Raw genomic sequence first — 22126 nt, forward strand, 5'->3', positions numbered from 1 at the left:
TCTCTAGATCAGAAAAGGACACAGACTTTTTCCTCCCCAGCTTGTGCATTCAGCAATTTTCTTCCCTCACACCCAGGAGGATCTATTTTTAAATTTGCCTACATGTATTCCACATCTCTTTTTGATCTAAACTGCAGTCCTCTGGCAAACTAGAGAGAAAGGAAGGGAGGAGTGGGTAATATGACTTTCCACCCCACTCTCTGTCGTCACTGCACAGAACATCTAGTACTGCTAAACTTTTCCATTTTGCTTTAAGGTTCTCTCTACATCTGGACACGAGAGGTACCAATAAAGGGATGCCTGATGCATCTGCCTTCCTGTTTCAGAGAAATGCATTCTGTCCACAGAGCCAAAAAATAAACCATTCAGTTGTTTCTCCTCCACCACCACCCTCAACCCTTCAGCAAGAGCCAATGTGAAAAGACCTGCCTCTGGAAAAGACCTGATTGTTGGTGTTGGAAGTTAAAACCCACCCCCCTCCTAGAAAAATGAAATGTTTTAGGATATATTTAAAGGGCAGAATATCTCCCCTAAAAGAGACGTAGAAACTCAAAAGAGGCAGAAACTCAGCCCCCCTACCTTTGCTAATGGGCCATTTAGGCCTGGGCCAGTCTATTCTACATAACAAAGACCTACCTCCTTCAGGCAGACCCATAATAGGAATCCCAAAGCCCTTTCATTACATCATCATCCAGCAAGGCTCAACCCAGTCTGGGACTCAGGACAGCCTACAGAGTTGCCCCTGCATGGCCCCATGGGAGTCTGACAACCAATCAGAATACAAGCTCAAGTTCAAATCCCAACAGAAGGCATAAAACCCAGGGACCCTCAGCATCTCTTCCCTTTTTTTCACCCAAGAGCTCCCAGGCATGCCCACCATTAAACCATCTTTCCAAGTAGTCACCATGTTTCCAGTGTCTTTTTCCCCACTTGGAACTGAACCCAGAAGGATCTTTCTTCCAACAATGGGTTAGCTCCCTCTGCTTTGATGCAACCCATGTAGAGAGCCCAAGGACCAGGAAATCTTTAAAGCAGCAGCACCCTGTATGGGTTATTTGCAATCGTCGTGCAACATCAGTGCTTCAGAAACAACCAATATCAAGCTGGGTCATACAGAAAACAACATATCGAGGAGGAGGCATAAAGCCAGGAAAGCAGAAATCAAAACAAGCCAGGATTGGGTGAACTGCACCACAAAGCGGACTGTTTAGGCTATAACAATTATAACAATTCAGAAGAAGTATGTGCATCCAAGACATTTTCAGATCAGAGGCAGTTTACAGCCCTTTTCTTCCCTGACAGCACAATAAGGAAAAGGGATCTGATTTCTGAATTCTTTTTTCTTTATTTGCCCTCATCCAGTGGTGGGATTCAAATTGTTTTACCATCGGTTCAGTGGGCATGACTTGGTGGGTGTGTTTTGCCTAACGCTGGTGCGCAGCTTTCCTCATACCCGCTGAGGCCTGCAGCGCCAATCAACTGAGAGGATAAAGAAGAGAAAAGCGCAGGGGCAGTTGGGAGGGCCCCACTTCTTTATCCTCTCAGCTGATTGTCCAGGACTTTTTTCCTCCTCTCAGCTGATCCTCGGCTTTTTTTTTTTACAACCGGTTTGGTTGAACCGGTCCAAACCGGTATCATGCAACCACTGCCCCCATCCCTCACCCAGAAGACATTTTGTCCCTCAAATCCTAAAGGGAATCCCAAACCAAGACATTAGTAACTGAGATGTTTCTCACTGTGGGAATGTTGTCCTAAGCCCAAAACCAAAATAATGAGAATTGAGGCTGAAGCAGAACTTATCTTTGTTCAGTCCACTCAAATGCTCAACAATTCATAATTGGAGGCTATTGGTTACTACAACTATTTTCTACTTATTCTATACATTAAACCAAGGGGGTGGCCTTTGTCCTAAAATATATCTTTCTGAAATAATACACTATTTCATTTATCTAATGGGCAAAATTGCCAATCTGTACCTATGACTCAGTTTTGTTTCCCACTGATGGAAAGAAATTTGAAATTTACCAGAACTTTTGGACAATGTCTTACCCATACCACAGAAAATTAAAAATATGGGCAATAGTCCTGGCTGCTCCCTTGACCTCCACCCATGACCCCTAAGAGGAATAATCATTTGATCAGAGGCATTGGGATGAGCCTGCTGTATGTCGCTCTGTTGTACTTTTATTTCAGAAACAGGAAATGCGTGTGCCTGCCAATTTCTCCCTTGATGCTGTTCAAATTTCCTGTCATTTAACTTAATTTTGTTATAAAAACATCATTTTAATTTTTTTTCTAAATAGAAGTTTGGCTTTTTGCACAGCAAAGCAGGGTGGTGGGGGACAGTAGAGAGGAGTCATGGAGACAGGCACAATTTGGGGTAACAGTAGAAACTCTGATCTAGAAATGGCCACTATTTTGCCTGCAGTTGCAACGAAAGTTGAAAATTTGTTCAGAGGAACTTTGGAATGAAATAAGATTTGGCCTAAGAGGCTGTTTCAGCTCTTAAATATGGAAGAAACTGCAATAAAGATCTTGTCTCTAAAAAAAAGAGAAAGAACACAGAAAAACGTGAATACATAGGTAAGTAACTGAGTTGAGCCATTTCTAGTTTGCTGCTACTATTTTATTGTATTTTTTGAAGAATTTGGGGATAACCTCACATGATTTCATGGAGTGTTAAGAGTAGCTAGCATGGGAAAATGAGAATTCTACAGTAAAATATCACAGTGCAAAGCACTCTTGAATAAAGTCTACTGAAGTATAATTTGCTATGAGCAGTGTCCTATTGGTAACAATTTGGTAGGAACTATGCAAGAAATGCTTGGCTTCTGTTGTGTTATTATACATGTTATGAACTTGAGAAAGAAATGTCATATAAAACTCTACTAACTTCACTAGCTGGGCACCCTCATAGATTGCCTAGACTCATTCCATCATCTCTTGCTAGCCCTGGTCAGGAACATGCTGGCTTAAGAATGATGAAGTCCATAGTCCATATATACAGAAAGCATAAGGCAGGTACCTATTTGAGAAGGCTAAGATAATATTGCAAGTTTATTTACTTTTATCTCACCTTTATGAGTTTGATAAATAATTCAAGATGGTGAACACACATAATACTCTTTCTTCCTCCTATTTTCCCCACAACAACCACCCTGTGCGTGAGTTGGGCTAAGGAAGTGAGACTGACCCAAAGTCATCCAGCTAGTTTTCCGGCTTCAGAAGAATTCTTAGAATTCATAACCGCCTGGCTTCTAACCTAGTGTTTTAATCACTCGACCAAACTGGCTTTGATCCAGCCACCTCAGCTATCCTCACTCTCTGACACCAATTCTTGGGATTCTCTGATCCAAAGTTTTCCTCTCAATCTGATGCTTTATATCAGAAAGAACCAGGACTAAACCAGATATATTTTGCACCTGATCTACACCTAATATCTGTCTTTGATATGCCCATGTTGACACTTCTTTTGAGTTCTAGGAAACCGCACAGCACATTTCATACATCCTATCTCTTTACTGATCTCTTTTACAAGGAATCCCTCATTGGCTGCCAGAAACCCAATGCACAGGCGCTGGGTGTGTATGTATTACATGTATGACAGCCAAGCCCTGCTTGGACCTCAATAGGCATGTACCCAAGAACACACTGAATATTTTTATCCTGACTATACTGTGCATTTCATTGTTGCTGTGGGTTCCATAGTAACGAAGTGGCTTTCCAATAGATTTCTACAAACCTTGGCACTTAATGACAAGCAATTGGAGAAAAAAAGATAAGATTCTTTTCACTAAGTTTGTTAATTTTCAGGTGCCAGCATAACATCTCCCTATCAATTCCTTTTTTTAGAAAAAGGAGAAATGTCCTCAATTCTAACACAAAGCTACAAGAATCACCAATGGTTCTGTGTTTTCTAGCCCTCAAGTACAACATCTGGCATTTTTATTTTCAGTTCTGTTTAACATTCATGCTACCTATATTTCATAACATTTGGCACGTTTTCTAGGAAGATTTTCGGCATCCTGGCATGTGCCTGCTCTGGGAAACTTCTATTTATTTTTATCTTGTCTTCCAGTGTGAAGGCCTGGTGTTATAGAGATGCCAAGATTGAGCTTCAGGAAAACAAGCCATGTTCACTCTGACAACATAAGTTGGCTTCATAGTCCATTTTTTAGTAAACTTTCAACATAATCACTGAAGACAGAGAGAGGTAGGACTTCATTGTGTATATTGGCCTCTCCCAGCCTGCTGTTTCTCTTCCAGAGATATGAAAGCTCCCATATCCTTCAAAAAAGAGGGGAAGGATTCATTTTTCCCCATTTTTTCTGAACATTTGATTTCATCACTGTTCTTGAATTGTTCACATCTTTCCATAAGTGTTTCTGTTTCTTTTCCCCAGATTCTTGTTTGGCTTTGCTTTTCCCCTGTCACTATCTGCACCATTTATTTTAGGGTAAGGTCTCCAGAACACTACCAGCAGGTGGTACCAAACCCTCCAAAAGATACCCACTGGGAATTCTGCAAGTTGCAATCCCATCACTTCTGAAGGAGTGCCAAATTGGGGAAATCAAGAGATGGCAAAATATGGAATCCTCTGAAATGATACGAGACAATACATACTTACTACATAACTCAAAAGGTTCAATGAAATTATCAAATATTGATCAGAATGTAATCAAGAGCACAGAATAGAGAACTGCATCTTCCCCAATCTTATTTCACAGAACAGTAAAAATATAAAAATGCCAGATCATAAAACTGAATTTCATTTTATTTTAATGTAAACAGTTTCTTGATTTATAATGGAAGTCAGTGTACAAATATTTGCAATAAGAAAATAAATCAAACCCTAATGTTTTTTTGTGTCTTGTTCATTTCTATCGACCAGAGAGATGGATACATATTTCCTCCCCATAACGGTTGGAAACCTAAGTTGGATTCTTGTATTTTTGACACCTTAATTTTTCTTTCAGTAGTCAAATGAAAGCAACAAACGGGTATACCATGTCACTTGTCCAAACTTACTCTTCAATCATCTGCCAATTCAAGATTTGTGTTTTGTTTTTTAATCAATCCAATATTGCAATCAGGATTCAAAATAACTTCCATTGTTATTTTTATGGCCAAATTGCCATAAACAGAAGGAAGTTAGCACAGATATGTGAATCTGTATCCATCTGCAACCTTCCTTTCTAAAAGTTGGGGAAACGTCTTGCACGCATTTCAGAGTTTGGCTCACCAACACATAAAGCCACTGCAACCACCATTTGGCAAAGTCATGGAAGTCACTGTTTTGGTTTACCCGGAGAGGCAGGAACATCCTGGGAAATTTAAATTAATTACTTTGCCTTTTTTCTTATTATCTTGTTGTCAGTGCCAGGACACTAACAGTACCAACTTCTGTTGCTATTTGCCTATCGTCCACTTACTAAGTCACCTTGCTGGGGAAAGTCTAGGGGGCATGGGTCACACAATCTGCCCCTCAAATTGTGACCCTAGTTCATTACATGACCTTTTGAACTAAAACAGTGGGGAAAAGAAGTTCTCTTCTTCTGAACAGAAAGCACAGAATGGGACAACTTGCCACAACCAATTCACTGTGGCCAACTCGCCGCAGGACAATTCAACAATTCAATTTACTTACTTAAAATAATTCTCAAAATATTTTAATGTTTGCTATTCAACTTTCATTTTGTCCCTCCTTTTGCATTATTTCTTTAATAATTCTATTTCACCATTTCTTTGAAATGTGCATGATTCTTCTCGCATAGCGAGATGTCCCATGGTGAGTTGGCCGTAGTGAATTGGCTGTGGCAAACTGTCCTAGACCGTAGAAAGCATCAGTTTTGTTACTTGTCATTTCTAATGTGAATGATGACAGGCAACACCTCAATCCATTGCAACCTTGGTCCTTGTAGCTCCAAATGTATATGTGCTTGCTGAGTCACTTGAGGTGAGGGAAAGAAACTCTTGCTTATGGCAAAGTCTCTATTGCTTTGTTGTATTGTTCATGTTGCAGATCTAGACTGAAAATAAATCATTGGCTTACAGTCTGGAGATTCTAAGGAAACTTTGGGCATGATTTTTTTTAAATAGGAGGGGCATTTGTAGATGCTAACAACAAAACCTGCAATCAACGTAACTTTTGACAGTAAGACAATTTAGAAGTGCATTTTGAAGTTCCTCAAGCACCGGGGCATGGGGAGAGCGAGCCAAGGGATGGGGTGTTTTCTAAAATCAACCAAGAGCATAAATCTTAGCTAGGCCTGACTTGTAAAAGAGGTTGCAAATGAACCTTGACCAGGTGACCATGTAAAGATTGGCTGCTTTTCCTGCTCTCCCAAAAAGATACAGTGAAGGGAAGGATTATCATTCTAATAATTTTTTCTACCCTCCATCCTGTGCTGGGCCCTTGAGGCATCCCATAAAGTCATTTCGAAGATATAGAGGGAACCTGACACAATACTGAGGATAGTGTAGCATCTGACATGTGGCAGAAACAGTTGTCTTGGAAGCATTGCTACATCAAATCCTCCCTGCCGGTGGAAGATTTACCCACCAAAGGTGATGCTTGCCTAGTCTTCATCTTTTTTTGCAAGAGTTTTATGTGTGGGGAAGCCATGTGATACCACCATGGAGCGTCTCAAAGTGCTTCCATAATGCTAAACCCCATGCTGCTTTCTTTTAGTTGCGGGGGGGGGGGGAAACGGGACGTCCTTGACCTCTTAAGCATAGAGAACATAAAGGACCAGGTTTGAGATGTCAGGCAGAATCCACAAGTGAGAAAGGGAAATGATTCTTGCCAAGGCACCTTCAGGGAGGACCTGACAGGAAATTCACAGGAAGGGACTAGCCAAGCTCAGAGAAACTACCTGCCTTTTTAGGCTTTTTCCCCCTTTTTTCTCCCCTTGATGTAATCCACATTTCTCCTGCAGCCAATGCTGCTTCCAAAACCCATCATTCTCTCCTTAAAAAAATGACTCCCTTTCCATCATGCTTCTTTTCAACGCTGTTTCAAAAGTTACATCTCTTTAAAAGCTGCACATGGAACTTGTCATCATCACACTTCAAAAGCAAATAAAACATGCCACCAGGATAAGTTTCCACCATGCATCTGATTCTGAGAACACATGGGCTAGGAAGCCCAAGCCACTGTGGTGTTGTGCGCTGCACACCAAACACTCATTTTCAACTCAGCACTTTCTTTATATGTGGAACTGTGCTTGGGACACCATACTCACTTATGTGCAAAGAAACTAGTGGGTTGGAACCAATTCACAACCGCGTTCCCATCACTTACTACTATTCAGCATTTAATAGCTTTTCCGAGAAAAGTAAACTGCCTCCATCTGAAATTCTGCCACTTGTTTCAATTCCAATTAAAATAAATGTTCGTTCACAAAATCATCAACTGAAGTGCATGTCCATGAGGAATCTGGCTCTGATTTTCAGAGAAATGCAGCTAGATCACCAGTATCCTCCCAGTTTGTGACAATCACACAGCCTGTGGCTTTGATTTTCTATACCATTCTTTTCCACTCTCAATGCTAGCCATTTGATTTATTTTGACTTATATGTCTCTGACAACAATCTCTTGTTCACCATCCCAGGACCAGAGAGCAAGGAACATGGTTTCCTGCTGTTGACAATAAGCTCCCATTCGAGCAGAAGCCAGTTAAGCAATAAATAACCCAAGTGAAAATGAAATATAGGGCCAAATTGCACTTCGTGAAGATTTCCCTAATTCTATGTAGGATTAATTCAAAGCGCTTATGAATAAAACGGCCAACTCATCCACCCCACCATATATTTCTCCTTTTCCTAACTGCTTGTTTGACAGACCAACTTGTAAACATAAATAGAACTGTCCTAGATATCCCACAATTTTCATGGGGAGTAGTCCTAATAAATGTAATTAGGACTGCAGGCTCAGTTTTGAAACATTTCCAAATTGCTTCTCTGTTTAAAAAAGAATGTTTAAAGCAGTGTTATGATTATTTCAGAATAACTGTAGGGACATTTTCAAGGTAATGTTCTCAGTTCCTTGCAAGATTTCTCAAGTAATCTTCTGGGCACTCCAACAAAGGGACTGTGACATTTCCTGGATGTATAAGCAAGTATCTGTCAGATGAGACGTATTAATCACATACCATTCAGAAATGTTGTAATTAAGAGACTGCTGATATTGTTGTAACAACACTTCATTGAAGTAAACCTGAATTCTAACAAAACTAAGAATAGCTTCATCATTTGCAAAATTCTTCCACAGAGACTTAAAAAAAATAAATCTGATAGTAGTTATTTTTATGCAAAACTTCCTTCAATGAAGAATAAACTATTCAAACTCATTATGATTTCTAGTGTTTCTCCATTATTCCTTCAAGCACACGTTAGTGTCTGCTATTAGCATTTTGTGTTGCCTCCCTCTAGCTGAAGGCCTTACTTCCAGATATTAAAGAACTACAACACCCTGCCTGATAGTGACGGATGCCAAGATCTGTACTTCAGCAACATCTGGAGCTCTACAGGTTCCTAACCTATTGCAAACAGATGTGCAACCTGGAATGTAAGTAATTCCAGCACATCTCATGAATCTTTCAAAACACCCATTCAGACATGACATTAATTCTAAATGTAAGATGGTAGCTCTCATGTAATTTTTAGAAATAAGGAGAGCCATTTCCCCACACCAATATGGCAGCATTTAGGTAAGGAAGTGCATGGGTATAACCAAAGCAGGGTTCCTTTACATGCAAATACTCGTTGGCTCCCTGCACGCAGAGAGCCCAATTGATAGCAAGAGGCTCTACTTATGTGGTTCTTGGGGAAAAACATTCTCCAAATAACACAGAGAGTTACTTCAGTTTGAGGACTTCCCTCCTTGCTCCAAGTAACACAGTATGGGAAGACTTTGGTGTAAGGCTTCATATTAATCCAGCATATTTACGTAAATAGTTCAGATAGTATACCGAAACAGAAGGCTTGAACCGGTGCTGGCTCTTTTCCAATACTCCCCTTCTTCATCTTACCAGCCTTGCTATATTGAATCAGAAGTTTTAAAATGACACTCCTTGTATGTATCTGAATGAGAATCTCCCCAGAGGAGTTAGCAAATTCTGTGTATTGCAACCCCTCCTCAAAAAATAAATGAATATGCATGGCAGTCTCCATGTATAGAACTAATGATTTCATTCAGGTTCTGGCTGGGCAAGAAATAAGTATATTGCTTAATTTTAGCAATAGCACTTATATACTGCTTCACAGTGCTTTACATCCCTCTCTAAGCTGTGTACAGAGTCAGCATATCGCCCCCAACAATCTGGGGCCTCATTTTACCAACTTCGAAAGGATGGATAGGATTCAACCTTCAGCCAGTCAGGATCAAAATCCTGGCAGTGGGGCAGAGTTTGCCTGCAATATTGCATTCTAACCACTGCAGCACACCAGGGCTCTCTCTCTCTCTCTCTCTCTCTCTCTCTCTAACAATTGCTTTTGAATCTACATATCTTGAGCTGTTTTCAAACATGGTGATATTGCAGCTGCTCACTGGTGTGCCGCAGGCAAAACAAGAAGAAATACTGAGTGTGAGTTTTGACAACACTGGTGAACATGAGTCAAAACTCTCATCTTGAATGAAGTAAGGGTGAGACCCTGGAAAAGAAAGGAGCATGGTCCAATCTCCCATTCCCTGAACTGAATCAAGTTTCTTTCCAGGACTTCACACATATTCACAATCTGAATGGAAAAGGCTCCATGTGATACACATATATAGAACTCACCAATGGTGCAAATAAAAAATAAAAAATCAAAGGACCTCTTACTTTACCTGGCCTGGCTGTATTTTGCATACAGTTTTGGGAAACCATGGCCGGGTGGACCGATGTGGATGCTCTGTGGCTGAGGTCCACGACAGGTGGTGAGGCTGAGGTAGGTTGCTGAAGTGCTGGCTGATGAGGGCTGTGATTGTGCTGGACTGGACTGGGTGGGATGCCATTCTCTGTGAGGAATTCTTCCAGGTCCATGTATTCCAACTGGAAAGTGTCACCATCATAGGGAAGTGTCTTGTCCCATAATGTAGGCCCCAGGAAAGCAGACTGTGGGACAGTGGCACTGGTACTGTCGTCATCCAGTTTTTTGTCTTTGTCTTTTTCTTTATAAAATGCTAGAAAGGGAAGGGGAAGGCAAGGAAAGGTGAGGAACGTTTTAGCTAGTTTTTTGCTAGGAAGAAAATAAAGAGAACTCTTTTGTACTTATTTTGTGTTTGGGGTTCTCTGTTTGGAACACAATTAAGGTCCCTGGATATATTTTTCAGCTCATTAAGGCCATGTATGTTTTTCATCTCTGCTTTTAACTTGCAACTCATCTGCATTCTTGGCTTCAAGCAAATTGCAAACTTCAAACACCACCACTCCAAGATTTCATCAGAATGGAGAACTGGAAAAATTGCTCAAATGGTTATAGTGGAATATGGCATTTGCCTGATAAAATGCTACAGAATAGAAATTACTCATAATGGAAGGGTTTATATATCTGTGCTTAGCACGTGGTTTATTAAACATGGTTTCATTTAAGCCACCACTAACTGGTATTGCACAATGCAGTCAGCCAGAGTTTAGTCACTACAGTGGCTGTATTTGTATACATTACACAGAATCCAAATAATAAAAGCAAGATTATGGTTTCTGCAATGTAACCAGTTACTACTTCAAATAGGTTTAAGAAGAACAGAATACACATTGTGTTTGTAATGCATTGCTAACTTACTTCAAAACAATTTTGAAGAGCAACATATCATGTTTTAAATATAAATAAACAACCACAACTGATTTATTTAAATGGTTTTTAAAAACCCAATTACCTAGGTGAACATTCATGCTAGTTAGGAATTCTGGAAATGCTATCTTAGTAAAATAGCCTAATTTAGTCCAATCTTCATCATTTGCTGCTTAGAAACTGAACACAAATTCATAATGAGAAGCTGTAAAACAAGCCAAACATTACCCAGGGGAGTCACAACTGCATTTCACAAGATTGGTTAAAAATAAACTGGCGGTGGCAACAGAGAGGCTGGAACTATTAAACCCCTTTTTAGCTTCTTCCTACAACCATTTCCAGATTTGTATCTCCCCTTTCTTCTACTCCTATGCCTGGGATTGTTTTGAAGTGCACACTTGTTTTGAAGCCAAGAACCAGAACTTTTTGTACACTGTGTAGGAAATTGCAAAATTAATTGTAACCCCGCTCCCTCTTGGTGGATTTTTCTTGCAGCAAAGTAGCAATAAAATGGTAATTATGGATCTTTGTGCAACTTGTAGTTTATTCCTTCATATCTATTTGATTTAGATTTATTATGCTGACAAATAGCTATTGGCAGCCACTTCCTAAATTTGTAAGTAACCCTTAATGCATTTCTCAGCAACTGGTTATCCTCTTCAAATATATTTTATTTGAAAATTTACCATTCCTAAATCTGATTTTTCAGCACTGGCAATATTTCAAGTTGCTATGATCTGAAAGAACTACCCCCAAAAACTTTCTTTTCAGAGTGACACATTACACCAACATAATTAATCTTGATATCCTATTCTTGTGTTTGGGGTTTTTTAATGGAAAAATGTATGCATTGGTTCATAGTCAACAGGAATGAGATGAGTCTAAACTACACTGCACAAGTATTAAAGTATAGGCAATAGAGAATATTACCTAGAAAATCATAGCAAACTGTTGAATGCTGTACAATGCTGAGCTATTACTGACGTTTAACTGCATTGGAATTTAATGGTTAGGGAAACTGAACTTTATTAAAAATAATTCAAGGTTTAGATTTTAATCTTCTAAAACCTTCAATCAGAGATTGAATTAGGTTTTACTAGTACCTTTAGGGGGAAAATACATGTTGCAAGTTTTGATTTCAAGAATGAGTAAAATTTATGATTCAGGTATGAAACAAGTCACTCCAGATTTTTTTTTAAAATGTAGTATAGGCTTTAAGTTGTCTTTGTGTATTGGGGGGAGTTGCTTGTACACATTTATGGATAAATGTGTGCCCCATGTAATACAGATAAAAGCAGTATGGGGAGTGCCTACAGTTCAAGGTACACATTTTTTTTGCAAAATCACCTCCACAGAAATAAAATGCTCTGACTTTTAAATCAAACAAGGGCAAGAGTTGCTAGATTCTGTTAAAACCATACTGCAATCCCAATTTATCTGAGAGAAACCCCACTAAAAAGGGAGATTTACTTCTTCACAGAAGTGCACCATACAAACACTCTGACCCGAATCCCTTCTTTTATGACTTCTTGACAAATTGTGGTATCGGAAGGCACCTTACCCAAAAGAGCAGCTCCAATTTAAACGGAACCTGCCAACCAAAAAATAAACTATCCAGTACGGTCACTTTTTAACGCTACACTATAAACAAACCGCACGCGCTAATTTCTGGAGCAAAGAGTAGTAAGCTATGCAGCCGTTTTTTTAGGCATACTTACTTGAGGGTAAGCCCAGTGTATGCTATCTCCGACTAACATACAGAGAGGCAAAAAGAGGCAGGATTGATTAGAAAGAATCGTCGTTGCCTCTTCGGGTAATCCTAGGCGTATTTACAAGGAAATCAATCCCGCTTGATTCAGCAGAACCGATTCCCAAGGATCTCCAGACCGCAACTGCAGCCGGCAACGCGAAACCCAAAAAAAAATGCGCGCTTCAGATTGCGCGGAGTTGTCCGCCTCCCGCCTCGGTACGCAAAGAGCCCTATTCCCAAAAGCAACGCTAGGTTAGACGCGCGCACGGCTCGGTCGCCGCTTTCTGTGAAACTTGCGCACGGCTTACATACAACAATCCGCAGGACAATAAAGCGGGGCGGAGAAGTGGGGGTGGGTGGGGGGAACTATAGGGAAACCCACCGCCACACTCCTCCTTCCTCTGTTTTACACACACACAGAGACACACACACACACTCCATTTCTCTTTCTCACCGTCTTCGTGATGCAGCGGCAGCTTGAGCGGGTTTTCCAGCAGGGATTTCAGCACCCCGTAAGTTGGAGGTAGGAAAGCTGGGTTCAAAGGAAGAGGTCGAGCCATCCTTCTTTCGCCCTTCCTTCGGTCCGCCAATTTAATTAAACTAGCCAAAAACAAAAAAAAGTAGAAGAAGAAATAGAGAGGATGGAAAGAAAAGAAGAAGGGGGGGAATCCCAAATCGATCTTCTGTTCGGAAAAGAGCGCTCTCGTCCTGCGGGTGTGTCTGTCTGTGTGTGTGTTGTGTGTGTGTGTGTGTGTGTGAAGGGAGAGTTGGCTTCAGACGACCTCGCTCCAGGCGAATCGGGGCGTCCCAGGATCACGTTTTTGCATCAATAATAGCAAACTAGACCGAGGAGTTTGTTTTTTTTTTTGTTGTTGTTTTTTTTGAGAGAGAGAGATAGAGAGAAGAAAGGGAAGGGGAAAAAAAAAAAAGAGGCCACCCTACCGGCCAGATAAGCCAAGAGGCGCTTTCTACCTCTCTCGCTCCTCCCAGTCCTAAGAGCTGGTTGGGGCCACCTGCGCCGCTCTCAGAACATTTGCACACCCATGTGCGGACACGAATCAAAATGACGTCAGAGTTAGCGCAGCTCCCCCCGGTAGGCGGGCAAGGGAGGAGCTCGCGAGGCTCTGAGCCCTCAAAGTTAATCTTTGGGTTGCAGCCGCCGCCGCGGCTGCTTTTCATTCCATTGCTTTTGCTCGCTGTTGTTGGGAGGCAGAGCTAAAAGCGGGTTTCTGCTGAGGAGGAGGAGGAGGAGGACGTTGCCTTCAGGGAAGGCTTTCGCGTTTCGCTGTGTTGGGGAAATTTTTTTTTAAACCTATGAACAAAAATAAAGTGAAAATAAAGTCTGTGATAACTTTAAAACCAACGTTTTTTTTTTTTTTTAATTTTAAATTCATTTAAAGTGTTTTGCTACCTACCGCTCGGATTTCAGGGTGGAACCCCGTTTAGGAAAACACAACAAAATTGAAAGGCTGCAGCCAAAACCTTAGAAAGCCAAATTTGATTCAATCACATACTCCTTTCTGTTTAAATGCCAGGATAAATGTTTTAAAAAATGGATTTGCTGAATTTACCACCCAAAAGGATAGTAGAGCCAGCCAATTCTCTAGGGAGGACACTCTGTTCTGCTCCTAATACAGAGGCTGCCATCAGCGGAAATGTGGTTCATTTGCCTATTTCTCTAGGTTCATACAAGGTCCCGCTCGGATGCAGATCTTGGCTGTTTTAGAAGAGCCAAACAAGGCCACTGGCCTGGTTAATACAGTTGAGCAAGGCTTCAGTTTGGATCTCTAAAAGTGCTGTGGAAAGCAGGGATTTGCATCTGCCTCCAACATCTACTTAGTGGATTGGAGACCACTAGGAGATCCGAAGACTTTGGGGTAGGTTGAGGAAAAAAAGATCCTGGAAGTAGGCAACTGCAAACTATTTACATATCCTGCCAAAGAAACTATACAGATGTATCTGCGTGGTCACCAAGGGTTGAGCTCAACTCAGAGGCTTGATTTTATCTTGTACAAACCCAGCCATTGTGGTTAATTGCTGTTTGGTGAGGAATGCAACCCCAGAGTTAATTGAGTAAGCCATGATTCTATTAACCATAGGTTAATGTCCTCAGCCAGTGAAAACCCTTAAAGATTGCCAGAAGACATTACTTCAGCTATTTCCTTCTGAAATATTTTGGGCCTGAAAGGACAAAACCAGCTCTCTGAATTGGCGTTTTAAGACTTTTCTAAATTGCTGCCACATGTGTGAGGCAGCTAGCGATGCCATGATGGTTGTCATTATTAACTGAGGCTTCTAAAACCTCAAGAAAGGACTAGGTTACTTTGCAGCAAGAAGCAACATCTGTTCTTCATTGTGTGAAACTTATTTTCTTTTTTACATAGGTGTTGTTGCAGCAAGCTAACCTTGGAGGCAACTTTAAAAAAGAAGAGAAGTGAAGCAATGGTGCTTCCTTTGGGGCTGAATGTTTCTGGAGGTAGCACACAGTGCCTGGAAATTTCCCCGACTCTTGAGAAAGACTTGTCAGCCATTAATTGTTATACCTGCTCACATGGTATTTGTGCTTCAGGACTGGTGTCAAATACTTGCTTAAATAAACTTCAGAGCAAGAGAAGGGCTTGGTATTTTCTTTTGTTGAGAGCAACTTGCTGAATCTCTCTCCTGCCTAATCTTCCATCATAATCAAGTTCCACCAGACTACCCTGCCAAAACTCTAACCTCTCCATTCTCTGGTTTGGTATTTGCTTAACTTACGAAAGCTGAGCAGGGCAGAATTCAAGAAGAAAACATATGAGTTGAACCATTCAGTAGCACTCCATCCAATGAGAAAGTACCCCAAAAGCTAGTGAACACTCATCTTTTCTCATACCCCATTTGCAATGTGGCAGGTTTTGTGAGATCCTACAATCAGGTTCACTTTGAAGCGTCCCAAAACCACCTTCGTTCTATTCAAATTCCATTGCAACCTGCAATGTTCTATCCTGGCTCCATCTCTAAAGAAAACCTCATGTGTCCAATTGTCAACTATGCTTACAAAATATTTTCTAACCTTCCAAATGGGCTGGGACTACATTTCCCCAAATCCATGGCCTTTGCTCAAGCTTTTCAGGCTTCAAGAAACAAAAATCCTGAATATGGACTGGAACTCCAGTAAAAGTACTGTGGATTATGGAACATGGTTTTATTTTATGGTAGGGAGCCACTCTGGATGAAATCAATAATCCAACTGGTCTAACTGATCCTTTGAACTGTACATCGATTCACAATAGCTGCCTACCTTGCTCTCATGGCTCAGATTTATATTTTATATATGCTTTGGGTTCACCGTGGATTATGGAATAAACCACAATAACGATTCCCCATTATTTCAGACCCAGCCTGAAATATGGGTCTGGAGCGTGTGGGGCTGCAGCGATGACATATGTCAAGACATCACCTCCTAAATCACATTTATGATGCATTGTATGTAATTTGCATCATGATGTGACTAATGCATATTACATATTTTGCATCACTCCTTGCAGTGATGTTACAATGTTTCATGGTTTCCACTGGGAGTGGTTAATGAGAACAATCTGTTGCTTGGAATCCAAATTAAAATTCTTAGGAAGCACCTGTCTAGCCTTTGCTTTACTACATACAGGGCATTTCAAAATTGGCAACATGAAGGTGTGTGGACTTCAACTCCCAGAATTCCCCAGACAGCATCCACAGGAGGAGGCAAAGGGAAGGCAATGACAAGACATGCATTGTAAGGTGATGATGCAAACACAACTGCTACATTATTCGGATGCAAGTACGAATTGTAGGTTTTTGTCTCATGAAAGCATATTTTGTCATCTGTGTCTCATGAGTTTACACTGGGATACCTATGATCAGTTCCATAATATTCTAAATCACATTGAAACAGTCCTCGTGATGGATTACCATAGACAGCCCAAGAACTAAGATAAAGGGAATATAATAAAATGAGAGCTGATCCCAAGACCGTGCAAACATTACCTGAATACAGCAAGTAGACCATGTAGTACTCTCCAATTGGCTCCTTCATTCTGATCATAGCTATGGAGCACTCTGACAGCCCCTTGTGCGCTCACTGAATGCAATGGCCCTACCCAGGGTTCCGGAGACACTGTACACACTTCTAGGTTTATACCTCCACAGCTTAGGGTTGACCCTAGTGTGGTTTATTTGCATTTGCTTTAAGGTACCCATCATCCTCAGGTATGAAGGTTACTCATGTTAGAACCCCAGCCCTCCTCCGAGTTGAGTATAATATGTAATCCTAGCCCAGTGATGGCAAACCTACAGTATTATATGCATGCTAAAGATGACATGACAGCCTCCACGATATCCAACAACTATTCTCAAAAGCATGCCCCATTCTTGTGTGATTTTTTTTTTTGGCGGGGGGGGGGGCACTGCAGCCTCTAGGCCCACTCAAAATATGTTTTACCTGTAGTTCATGCTTCCTTATATAATACGGTACATAGGACAACACGATTGGGCTATATTCTTTATATATTGACTTCTTGTTGTTTTTTTAAAAAGAAAACAAGAAGTCAATATGTAAAGAATTGTTTTGCTTATGTTTGGGACAGCAGAATTGAGTTAGGCAATTCTGAATACAGCAAGTAGACTATGTAGTACTCTCCCATTTTTTTGACACACTAAGCCCAAAAGGTTTGCCATTGCTGTCCTAGCCAATGGCAAGAGTGGCAAAAATTGTTCTAGGACAGGCCACCTGAGGTCCCAGCCACTGCATCGTTTTTCTTGGTGCTTCCGTTTCACGGACAGCAACATAATGCTGACGGATAATAGGAGTTTTCAAGAGTGCTGGAGGAAGATTTGCATGGTTGCTATGTTAGCTCTGTAGCTATAACAGAGCTCTGTAGCAGTATCACATTTGCATTATCCTAGTGTCAAATCTGGCTTTACCTATGCAGCGGGATCCTGGATTCAACCTGCTCATCTCTAAAGTGACGGACAATTTTTATCCTTTCCCTTCTTTTACTGTAGCCTGACACAGCAGCTCATCTATCTTTATGTGTGTGCTTCTAAGATTTTTAAAAATCTTGTGGGAAAAAGAACATTACCGTTTTTTTTTTAATGGATGAATCCATTAACATTTGCTCTACCTTTTGTCCTTCATAGGTATGAAATCAATAGCACTTTGTCTCTCTTTAAGAAAATGAGTAAATTAGATTTCACTAAATGTTTGAATTCTTGGAAAATCACACATTTAGGGTTTCTTCCCCCCCCCCCTCAAAAAAAAACCCCTAAGCTATGAAGAGAGGAAAATAATCTACCCCGTAGAAAACTACTTACTTAATAGACTGTGTGCAAAATAATATCTCAGAAGCTATTGATGAACCTTGAGCAAAAGTACTTAATTGGAAAAGTTGTGCATAACAAAGGGCACAGTGAGTTCCAAACCACCTGCTCAAGAAATAATCATGAGAATAAATATTTTTAAGTGAGGAGGAAAAAACAACTACTTGTACACAATCCATGGCATATAAAAAAAAACCAATCCAAATGGCGAGTTATTGGACACCAGGTTACATAAACCCAGGGAGATCATTGACAGGACTAAGGGTAATATCTGGCATAGGTAGAGTGGGGATCAGGTGATGCATAATGCATTTCTGTTTGATATGTGCTTAAATATAGGAAGAAATCTTAAGGAGAATTAAGGCTAAGAGCGAAAGAAAATAAACAGAAACATAATCTTTGGGATGAATAGAGAATCTGAGAAATAGTGATAAACAATATTAATCTACAATTAGGATTAGAAAAAGGAAACCTTGAGAAGGAAGGAAGGGCAGGACAACTGTACTTTCTTCAGTACGCTTTCCGGCACAAAGCAAAGCACATAGCGGAATATTAATATCTGCAATATGATATTTTGCTAAACAGGAAAAGGAGGCAGACTTTTGTCCTTGATTGACTGTGAAACCAGTTCTTAATTGTGACCAGGCTGGGGGACAAGGCAAATCTAAATACCAGATAATCCAGCATCAAAATGGGCCAGGATAAAAGAATTCCCCACTGGCAGAGTAAACTAAGCTTTGAAATATATATATTTTTACCTTCCAGACATGATTTTAAAAATTACATATTGGCTGATGTTTGCCAAAACTACTGTTACTATCGCTGCAATTCGATCAAAGATTGTCCAGGAATAAACCTCACAAAATGATTTCTCAGTAAAAATGCAGAGGAGTTTGCTGCATTGTAAGTTAAATAGTGAAGTAAAAAATCAGCAAAAAAAATAACCCACACAATTAATGAACGACTTGATCTTTCATTGTCATGTTATTTCTTTTTCTTCTTCTTTTTCCTTCAATTTCTTTCTCCTAGCAATTACCTAGGAGCAGAAACAGATGCATAATTAACTGACCAAAATCATGGAAATATATTCAAGGACAAACTTTCAAACTTATATACCTAACTTAATCTAATGAAACAATGCACCATTTCTTAGAACTTTGGGAAGAAGTTAAAAGTACTTTTTAAAAAATTCAAAAAATGTGTGCAAACTACTGAAAGTAAAAGTCTGAGCATTTTTCTATCTAACACTTTTGCACAATATGAGGGAGATAAGCATCTTTAATGCTTTCAGCTCCTTTAACAATCTTCCATGGGTACCCAAGAGAGCAATTTGTATCCACTTGGAAGCTCTGAGTAGCACCCTCTTAATCCCAACTTGCCATCAATTTATGGTTCCAGACAAGATGTGTTTAGCAATCAATATGGGTTGGTTGATTTAAGTACCATAGCAGGGTTTCAGAATCTTTTTTTCCAGCTGTGTATTAGGTGTAAAACACAAGACTATCAATTTCTTGAAAAATGGTATGCAACTATGTTGTTGCCTAAAAAGGGAAAACTCTGCTGCCAAAGTCTGATCTAATGACATGGCTAAAAATCCTTGTATTCCATTATTATATCATTTTTATGCCATTGAGGACTCTTATTTATTTGGAGTCAACCAATGAGTCCATATTTCATGGTATTGTGTTGATTGTACTAAAGTAGTATGTAGTGTAGACACCCACACAATGGCTGTATTCATACAAGTCATGGTTTGGTTAACCGTGGTTTATGAAATTAATCAACTGCTTATGTTCACAGATGTAATTATAAACTATGCTTTTTAAATTACGTTGTCCGAATTCATGCAATGTGGCAAGCTATAAATAAACCACATTCAGTATAGCAATATCTATACTAAATGACATTGTCGTGAGAAATGTGAGTTGTATGATGACACTATCACGCATGCATCATAACCTGCTTCACCTTGCCTCACTCTGTGGACACCCAAGGCTTAGTCACTGGATGAACTGAAACCATTGTTAATGCCTCCCAGGACAATTATGAAAGGTATTCCAGTTTCAGATGGTGTAGGATCAAGTTGTTATTAATTTGGATACATTACACAAAGACCCAGCTCCCTTGGGAAGTCCTTATTGCTAAGAAAGATGGAAGAAAAGAGGAGAAGAGGAAAACCGGCAGCAAGAGGGATGCATTTGATTTCAGAAGCGATTGGTATACAATTGGAGGATCTGATGGACCAGCTTAGGGCCAGATCAAAGGTGGTATTCGGCAGGTTCTGACCAGTTCTGGAGAGCCGGTAGTGGAAATTTTGAGTAGTTCAGAGAACCGACAAACACCACCTCTGACTGGAGATTTTACAGTATCCTTTCCCTGCCACGCCCACCAAGCCACGCCCACAGAACCGGTAATAAAAAAATTGGAATCCCACCACTGGGCCAGATCATACTGGAGAAGGTCTGTGTGAGATTACTAGGAGGCAGCACTGATTTGAAGGTACAGTTCAAAGGACAACTATGAAATGCGCCACTGTTACAGTATCTGAAAAACACACCAGTGTGATGTGACACAAGAAGGCAGAGATAGAATAACTGCCGCCTTCTTGAATGTTGCTGAACCACACTTCCCAGCAGCCCAAGCCAGCACGTTCAGTTGAGAAAACAGCGAGCTGTAGGACTTGTAGCTCAACACTTCATGCCACTGCACCTCACTCCTGAATGCTGCATCTTCAGGAAAACTTCCTTCAGGTTGACAAGAAGCGGCAGTCATGAAAAGGCCCCATGGATTCCATGCCAAATACTACTATCATGACAAGACTCTGGCATGTATTGTTGACGTCAACTCTAAACGGAAGGTGGCACACCTTTCCAGCTGCTAACTTTGACTGGCTTTTAGGATCAGTTACATTTCCATGGTCTGTGCTTTAATGACTTTTCTACCTACCCATTTTTATTTCTTAATTTATTTACCTCTTTCATTCGTTTTATTTTAGGACCTGTCTTGACATTTCATTCGTTCAATAAAAAGGCAGTTAACATTACAATATGTCCATCCACCCTAGGTTAAAGATATATCCTAATTTTCCAATGTTTTGTGTAATTTGTCTTGTAATACTACATGCCCAGGATGCATATACAAGATATATTGATTGTGTCTAATAGGAATCATTTATTTACAAGTATGCAAACAGACAAAACCATCATTTCATTTAAAAAGATTTGGCAAACTCTATATGGACCCAGGAGAACAGCCAGAAAAGGTATTATTAAGTTCAGTCACAGCACCATGAAAATAAATGACTCCGTTGGCTGGAAGAAGTATTTCAGTATTCCTACACGCATTAGTAGCATCTACATATAATCTACTACAAGAGAAGCCATTTACTGCATTAAATACGTTAAGGAGAAATGGCTGTTTAGCATCCACAGGATGATTTTTTTTACTGAGGCGGGGATGTGTGTACATGTTTATGAGCTGGTAACATGCCTTTTTGCCAAACAATTAAATGGAAAAACATTGACTTAGTATTTTAAGTCAATATTAACTCAGCAGGTGTTGGTGTTCCTTTGATTATGGTTGCTTTCTTCAAATAAAGCCAGGCGGTATGAAGAGTTCAAGCAAAGTATCATATGTTTTATTATTAGGCATAGAAATATTACTGTGGTTGATGGCATGCACGTGAAGGGTAAAGCTATATTGTGATAAATACACTGCTCAAAAAAATAAAGGGAACACAAAAATAAGGCATCCTAGATCTGAATGAATGAAATATTCTTATTAAATACTTTATTCATTACATAGTTGAATGTGCTGACAACAAAATCACAGAAAAATTATCAATGGAAATCAAATTTAGCAACCCATGGAGGTCTGGATTTAGAGTTACACTCAAAATTAAAGTGGAAAAAAACACTACAGGCTGATCCAACTTTGATGTAATGTCCTTAAAACAAGTCAAAATGAGGCTCAGTAGTGTGTGTGGCCTCCACATGCCTGTATGACCTCCCTACAACGTCTGGGCATGCTCCTAATGAGGTGGTGGATGGTCTCCTGAGGGATCTCCTCCCACACCTGGACTAAAGCATCCCCCAACTCCTGGACAGTCTGTGGTGCAATGTGGCATTGGTGGATGGAGTGAGACATGATGTCCCAGATGTGCTCAATTGGATTCAGGTCTGGGGAACGGGCGGGCCAGTCCATAGCATCAATGCCTTCATCTTGCAGGAACTGCTGACACACTCCAGCCACATGAGGTCTAACATT

The 22126-nt window shown here is 40.3% G+C and overlaps 1 protein-coding gene and 1 long non-coding RNA gene across 7 annotated transcripts in view; one reads left to right on the top strand and one right to left on the bottom strand.

Annotated features, from left to right (window-relative positions):
* Window positions 1-13586, bottom strand: part of HLF (HLF transcription factor, PAR bZIP family member) — a 66442-nt gene extending 52856 nt beyond the window's left edge. For 2 of the 6 annotated variants that reach the window (XM_026688563.2, XM_026688562.2), the window contains exons 1-3: window positions 13469-13586; window positions 12981-13126; window positions 9830-10165 (exon numbers count right to left, since the gene is read on the bottom strand). In XM_026688563.2, coding sequence (XP_026544348.1) covers window positions 9830-10165; window positions 12981-13086 — 442 coding nt within the window. In that variant the 5' untranslated portion in view covers window positions 13087-13126; window positions 13469-13586. Of the gene's footprint in view, window positions 1-9829; window positions 10166-12494; window positions 12822-12980; window positions 13398-13468 lie in introns of those variants that run through there. The other 4 variants (XM_087956202.1, XM_087956201.1, XM_026688561.2 and 1 more) reach the window with 4 other exon arrangements.
* LOC148132245 (uncharacterized) lies at window positions 12935-15140 on the top strand. The gene is made up of 2 exons (XR_015747770.1): window positions 12935-13049; window positions 14209-15140. It is a non-coding gene; the product is annotated as an uncharacterized LOC148132245 (long non-coding RNA).
* Window positions 15141-22126: the final 6986 nt, after the last annotated feature.

This window comes from Notechis scutatus, chromosome 2, assembly GCF_049901735.1.
Source record: "Notechis scutatus isolate UNSWTSFEM ecotype Mainland chromosome 2, rNotScu1.2, whole genome shotgun sequence".
NCBI classification, from domain to species: Eukaryota; Metazoa; Chordata; class Lepidosauria; order Squamata; family Elapidae; genus Notechis; species Notechis scutatus.